Genomic DNA, 7,403 nt, shown 5'->3' with positions numbered 1-7,403 from the left:
GTTGGGCTGCGATAGAACTGTCAACCCCCAGGTCAAAACCAGTGGCATCAGGTCCTGCGACTGACCTCAGGTAAACCCCCTCCATATAGGAATCCCTCCTGCAGAACTGTGCTGCCATGTAGTATCGAGATAAGTAAAAGCAAAGAGTCGGCAAACAAGGTAGCCAAAGTTAGTGGGAAGATAGGGAAGAGTTTAAAAACTCGCAGAATGAAACTAGGAAGGTCATTAGTGCGGAGAGGCTGGCGACTAATCTCAACGAACATACTAAAAGATATTTTGAAAGAATGATTGACATTTATTTTGGTCACTACAAGAAAAAAACAAACAAAAAAAAAAACATCAGTCTCAACGCTGGTTTTACAGAACAACAAAAACGTAGATATTCTTTAAAACAGACCAAAAGGGTGAAGGCTGATGCTACAGCTGAATATGCCTATCCCTCTTACTTATACAAAAACATATTTGGCGTCAATCTTCATATCAAAACAAAAAAGTCATAATCTGTTAACACAAAATTCCAGTTCCAAGTGTTTTTGCTTACATTACTCTTATTCATTTTAAAATCATGTATTTTATATTTGTTCATCAAATTATTTCAAAATATTTTTATCGCAGGATCGGAAAGGCTGCAGAAAGTTGCAGTCTCAGCTAAATTGATGTCGGGCACTGTCCCCTCCAGCTCCAAAGGCATCTTCGACAGGCGATGATCAGAGATAGGGCATTGATCACTAAGTATCCCCATCACGCAGGACACGCCCTCTTCTCATTGCTACCGTCAGGGGCAGTTAACGGTGCCTGAGCATTCAACATTTCAGATACAGTTTCTTACCCTCCGCCATCGAATTTCTGAATAGAAAATGAGTACATGTGTACGCCCACATAATTTCCCTCCCTTTATGAACTAATTATACATGGAAAAATACGTAATTAATATATATTTCTCAATGTAATTTATTCTTTTATAACTTTACCATACCATAAGACAACAAATGTCTAGATATGCGCCAGTGATATTAAACTTGATTCTGACATCCCCACCGTCAAACACACGGCGCTCTCCCCCGGGACCCTCGGTCATAAGACTCTACGAACTCATCCACGTCCCCCGCTCCCCCCATCACTTCCACAGTCGCGCCCAGCCACAGCTCCCTTCTCAGATCTGTTACTGATTACGTCTCCGAGCCCATCGTCCACCCCAATCCTTTCTCTCTAAACAATTATCACCCCCTCCTACAGCAACATTACCTCCAACGGCATCCACATCACGCCCCTCATCGAATGTCCCCTCTCCACACGCTGATTCTTAATATCACTGTTCTCTGATTCTCACACCTCCCATTCCAGATGCCACTATCTCTCTGCAAGATAGCGTTATGGGTTTGGTGCTTCGCCCCGAGTAGATTGACAGCGAAAGGATGGAATTGCTTAAGAGGGGGAATGTTATGAGTATGGCTTCTGCCCAGTGATAGCTGGTAAGTCTGGCATTACCCCATGGACAGGTTATCCTCCTGCGCTCTGACTATCCGAGCCATCAACTCAGACCTATCTAACCTCACGGCATGTGATACCAATATGGTGGGAGAGACCATTTGGGCTGTAACCCACGTTAGTAATGTGACTGCTTGCATTCTCCCTGACGGTGTACCGCTCCGGTTCCACATGACCCTCCCCGCACCCCAGGCGGCGTCACTATCAGCTGACAGAGTGGCTCAGTGTTGCAAGGGAAGAGGGGTGAGCTGTTAGTGTGGGTGTGCCAGCACGCTGTTTTCACTGCCCTAGGAGCTGGTTATTCCCGGTGGGACTGAATGTACCTTCCCAATGAACAGTCAGATTTCACAGCAGCGAGCTTTTGACAAGAGATGCAGACCAAGTTAATGCAAACAGCGTTGGCTTTATTGATTCATGCAGTTAATTTGGGAAATGGTTATACTACCGCGGGACAGATGTCAGAAAGGCAGTGTGGTCAGTAGTGAGCTCCGAGAAGGAGCCGCCACATGTCGTGGAAAAAGAAATATTAGAACCCCTGATACCATCAGAGTACACAAGAGTGTTTACTGTTATATCAACACAGGAGGTGGATCATATCAAACATCCACCGGCTGTTCTGCCCAGTATTTACATAGCTCTGGTGCCAAAAACCCGTGCGGTCTGACAGAAGTGGCCCGTGTCTCTTGACTTTCCGCCGTGCACTCGCATAAGAGACACAGACATTGACTCAAACCACAAACGTCAGTCTGGGATTACTCGCGGTTTTGGACGTGTTCTCTATCATACTGTTACGCCGGGAATGAAAGAGATTATAGGAAACGTCCAATCTGTCTGGTAAACGTGACAAATCGAACCAGGCCGACAAGGTAATATCATTTCTGGGCCACATCGCATTACAAAGGTCAGATAGTCCTGTGTCAGCCGAAGGACCATAGTTGCCAACGTCCCGGAACTGTGCTCCGAACACAGCCACTCTGCGGCCCCTGTGAGAGTAGGTGATGATCCCACACGGGTTGGTCACGGGTATTCGATGTCTGGCATTACCCCACGGGTGAACAGGCCAGTGCTGAGATTACTGAGTGGCGGTGTTGGGAGTGAATAAACAGTGGAGAGCATGTAGAAAGCGGTGTTTAAGAGGAAGCAGGCGGAGGATCCAAAGTGTCCTCCTTGAACTCACGGGGCCGGGCAGTCGAATCCAGCAGTGGCAACGAGCCATATCTCCTGACTGAAAGATATAACAGAGAGTTGAGGAGAATGTTCCTGAGAGTGGAAGAGCAGTCCCTTTACTGAAAGTATTGTTCTCTTCATCATTAAACCGGTCCCCTCCAAAGAAAAAAAAACAGCGGCGTCAAAGAAGCGACGGGTGACTTATTGCTAGAATTTTCTAATCTAGAAAGTCCCGTGTCTGTAGTATGAATTCCTACGCCCATGGGATTCTTTGTTTCTGCCCCCACAAGCAAAATCACATCCCTTCAATATTGTAGTGACCACAGGTGTACACAATCCTGCAGGTGATGTCTAAACAACATGATGAACAGTTGTAAGGTGACCTCCCAACTCTGGGTGCCAATGATTTTACAGCTGCGGGGCACCGGGTCAGACATCTTCACCATCTCTCTATCCGTGTCTCCAATCCCACCAATCCACCTACATTTATCCAGAGGGATCCATTTTATGTCACCTTTCAGCTATCTTACAATTTGGGACAGTGTCAGACCACTTGTTTACCTGTTCAAAACACCTGATCAAATTTATGGAACGTGATTTTCCTTCTACAAAGACACCCTGGCTATGCCTAATCACTCCAACCTTTCCAAATAGAGGTGGATCCTGTATCCCAAAACCCGCTTCTGTAACTACCTCGCCTCATGAACTGGAGGGAAATCTTTCAGACGGGTTTGATAGAGGTGGCTGGCAGCGGAAACATAATTCGGGAGGGGAATGGGATATGTCAAAGGAAGAAACAGTGGCGTATTGGGACATTGTGAGGAAGGAGAGGCGGTGAACCTACAGACAGTAGGTGGGATTGTACTGCGCCTATTTTAATGCGAGAAGTGTGGGAACAAGGGAGCTGAATTCCGAGAGCAGCTCAGTACATGGATCTACGGGGTTATGGTCATAACTGAGGCTTTGTTGTTACAAGGGCAGGAATCGCTTCCGGATGTTTCAGTGCTTCTATGTTTCAAACGCGATTGGGGGAAAAGTGCAAGAGTCGGATAATCTCACAGCAGCACAAATGGAGCAGTCGTGATCGGATCATTCAGTGAGTCAATGTGAATTTAGGCAGAATCTGGAAGAGTAGATATGCTATTGGAAGTATGAAGTAGACGGACAAGTTAAATACCCAAATAACGACCGAGGAACAATTCAGGAGATTGATTTTGGAAATATATAAGCATAAAGACGTTTATTATTGTGACATTAACTTCCCTTATATTGACTGGAACCTCCTCAGAGAAAAAGATTGGCAGAATCTGTTCGAGGAACACATAAGTGGTTTCGACTCATTAGTGGTGATACATCTGAACGCCATATTAGAACAATGAACCAGGTCACCTGCCATATTTCCCGATGCGATACTGCCAGACCTCCTATCACAGATAGTGACCACAACTCCTATTCTTTACCCTGGCATTGAATGAGGATAGGAAGAGATGGTATTATAAATCAGTTGATTGGTGGGAGAGCGAATTACGATGCTATTAGTCAGGAAATTGGAAACGTAAATTGGGAAGAGTTATACGCAGGGTAATGCACAAGTGAACTGTAGAATTTTTTTTAAGGAAGAGCTAGCATGTTCTTCTGGATAGGTTTGTCCCTTTGAGACAGGGTCGGCGATGGTAGAGTAAAAGAGTCATGGTTGATAAGAGATAGTCCAGAGAGAGGAAGAAGCAGACTTAAGATTTAGGAAGCAGGGATCAAAGAGGTTTCAAATGAACTACAAGTTAGCCAGGCAGGAGCTTAGAAACCCAAAGGCCTTTTACACTTATGTGACGATCAGACGGATGACTGCGTAGGACCGATCAGGAATAACAGAGGAAATATGTGCCTGAGGTCGGCCCAGATAGTGAAGGTCCTTAATTGAGAGGGAATTTTTCAAAATGTGAGCATGATGTAGAAGGGGCTGATACGCTTGAACATATTGATGTTCAGAAAGAGGATGAGCTGAAATTTTCGAAAACATTAGGGTACATAAATTCGTATTGCCGGAGGGGATGTATCCCAGTCTTCTACAGGAAGGGACGGAAGATACTGCTGCGCCTTTGGTAATGACCTTGCTGTGTCATCTGGCTATTGCAATAGTATCCGAGGATTGGACGTTGCCAGCTGTTATTCGTTTGACCAAGGAAGGAAACCGGGAACACGCTGGGAAATACAGACCAGTAGGTCTAACGTACGTGCGGTCAAACTGTTGGAGGATATATTTCGACAGCATTTCTGGACAGTTGAAGAACGATAGTCTGATCATGGCTGTGAGAGGAGCAGGACATGTCTCAGGAACGGAATCAAATTCTTAATTATTAGACAAAGCACACTGATGAAGATTTTAGGAAAACTTTCTCAGCTATGGGCGGCAGACAAACGTGGTTACTGTAGATAAAACTAGCTTAACCACAGAAAACAGAGTGTGGTAACAGTTGGAGGGTATTTCACTTGCAGGTCGGTGACAAGAGGTGTTCTGCAGAAATCTGTTCGGGAAGCGGGTGATTAGGCTGTTGCATGTCCAGATGACATTTCGGGATAGTGTGGATTGTGATGTAGGTTACAATAGGGCAATGAGGAATGCAAAGTTGGGCTGAGAATTGGCAAACTCTGAGCTCAATGTGGAAAAGTGTGAAGTGATACACTTTGCAAAGTCGAATTTGAATGCAAGATGCAGGGTTCATGACAGGTTCATTATCAGTGTGCAAGAACAGAGTCATCTTTAGTTTCACGCTCATAGACTCATCAACGTTGACACGCAAGTTGAACAGGTAGTTCTGAAACTACATGAGATGTTGGCCTCAGTCGTCGAGGGGTTGATTTCAAAGCCGCGAGTAATGTTGCCGCTCATCTAAACTTGGGATATTGTGCTCAATTCTGGTCGCCTCATTACATAATGTATGTAACAGCTTTCGAAGCTGAAAAACTGAGATTTACCAGAATGCTGCCTAGACTAGAGGGATATTCATATGAGGACAGGTTTAGAGAGCTATGGCTTTTTCTTTTAGAGCGAAGTGGGTGAAAGGCGACTGCTTAGGGTTGTAAAAGATAAACGGCATAGGGCATGTGGATGTCCAAAAAAAATTTTTCCCAGTGTGGAAATAACTACCAAGAGATATAACTTAAAAGTATTTAGACGGAGGTATAGGGGCTGCCTGGCGTATGTATTTACACATAATGGTGGGTGTGTGGAACGCGTTGTCAGGAGTCCGGAAAGAGACATATCTATCAGGTACATTTAAGAAATAGAAATAAATTTAAGATAATAGAAAATAAAATGACGGCTGTGTAGGAATGAAGGTCTTGAGTCGGCAACAATCAAGGATAAAGGGCGAACATAGAGGTCTAGTGTTCCATATTTTCTGTTCCTGACCCACCTGATACCGCAGCGTCTCGGATTCATTAACTGACCCGATCACAGTCACAACATTCCCCTGCACTTACCCTTGCGACAAATGCCCGAACAGCTCTGACTCGCTAAACGTGGTTGTGGAAAAAACAAATAAAGAATTAGAGACCGCACATCAACCAGTTAACTGTGAACAACTCTTCCCTTATCACTGCCACCCGACGCCTGAACCCTTCCAAAGATGCTCAGGGGCAGCGCCGGGATACCAGCCCATCTTCCCTCTGGGCACATTGACCACTGAGGAGTCAACATCAAGTTCAACAATCCCACCAAATTCCTTCCCTGTATTGATGCCGGAACCGGAGGGTTCTCTGGAACACTGACCGAGCTTCTCTCTCGGGACAAACAGTGTAGCCTTTCATACCGTTTCACCCCTCGGAGGAGCAGTGTGATGAGCGAGCCTTCTATCTGACAGCGCCAGAGCGTCCCACCGTTCCGTAGGGACTGACACCCAATCGATACTGCAGCGGCTCTGGTTCATTTACCACCCCGCTCGCACACAGAACATTCCACATTCATTTACACTCTTTTACCTAAAGCTGCAGACCTGTTTCAAGGATAGAATGAAGGTATAAAATTAGCGAGAGACTCTCAGCTCAATGATAGCTGTAGTTTTTAAGAATGAGCTGGAAAATCATGGACCATTGAACGGCCTGGTTGGAGTATCTGGAGAGAGGACGTTTCCTCTGGGGGATTGGGGATATTGAGAGTGCGTAGCCTAATAGAGGATGAAGAATTCCTGTCGCTGGAACATAGAAGATAGAATAGTACAGAACAGTGCAGGCCCTTCGGCCGCAATGTTGTTGTCAACTCTTAAACCCTGCCTCCCATATAACCCCCCACCTTAATAGAACATGCTGTAGGACAGCACAGCACATGAGGATCAGAAGATGCTGAATTTGAAGAATTCATTGCCATGGACGTGGAGGCCGTGTTTGTGATTTTATTGAAGGTGGAGTTCAATTGGCTTTTGATTCGTAAAGGTAACAAAGGCTCGCCAATTCCGAGCCTTTGGCCGCTAATTGTTTTTTCGCGCCAGAATCTGAAGAAGCCTCAGTCGTGTGCAGCGAGGTGAACCCGGAGACGTGGTTCACTGCTCGCACAGCAGGACGTCTGCAATGCCGCCTCGCACAACACGGGGATTCATGGTGCCTTCATGTGAGGCGCTGTTTTTAGATGGGACAGTGATAATGGTCTGAATCTGACAGTGCATGAAGTGACTGTGCAGGAAGGTGAGACAAAGATGCTGACTAACTGTGTCTGGGCATCCAAAACGGGACACTACATGGTGGCTCTGCTTTAT

General features: G+C 45.7%; 1 protein-coding gene across 4 annotated transcripts in view; it reads right to left on the bottom strand.

Annotated features, from left to right (window-relative positions):
• Positions 1–411: 411 nt before the first annotated feature.
• The window catches only part of LOC132387956 (uncharacterized), a 68,632-nt gene continuing 61,640 nt past the window's right edge, over positions 412–7,403 (bottom strand). For 2 of the 4 annotated variants that reach the window (XM_059960270.1, XM_059960271.1), the window contains exons 8-9: positions 6,136–6,168; positions 412–2,713 (exon numbers count right to left, since the gene is read on the bottom strand). In XM_059960270.1, the coding sequence (XP_059816253.1) occupies positions 2,662–2,713; positions 6,136–6,168 (85 nt within the window). In that variant the 3' untranslated portion in view covers positions 412–2,661. Of the gene's footprint in view, positions 6,648–7,403 lie in introns of all 4 variants that reach the window. The other 2 variants (XR_009510099.1, XM_059960273.1) reach the window with 2 other exon arrangements.

This window comes from Hypanus sabinus, unplaced genomic scaffold (genome assembly GCF_030144855.1).
Source record: "Hypanus sabinus isolate sHypSab1 unplaced genomic scaffold, sHypSab1.hap1 scaffold_242, whole genome shotgun sequence".
In the NCBI taxonomy this organism is placed as follows: domain Eukaryota; kingdom Metazoa; phylum Chordata; class Chondrichthyes; order Myliobatiformes; family Dasyatidae; genus Hypanus; species Hypanus sabinus.
Note: the sequence above shows the minus strand (reverse complement) of the source record. Positions and strands in the feature narration are given on the sequence as shown.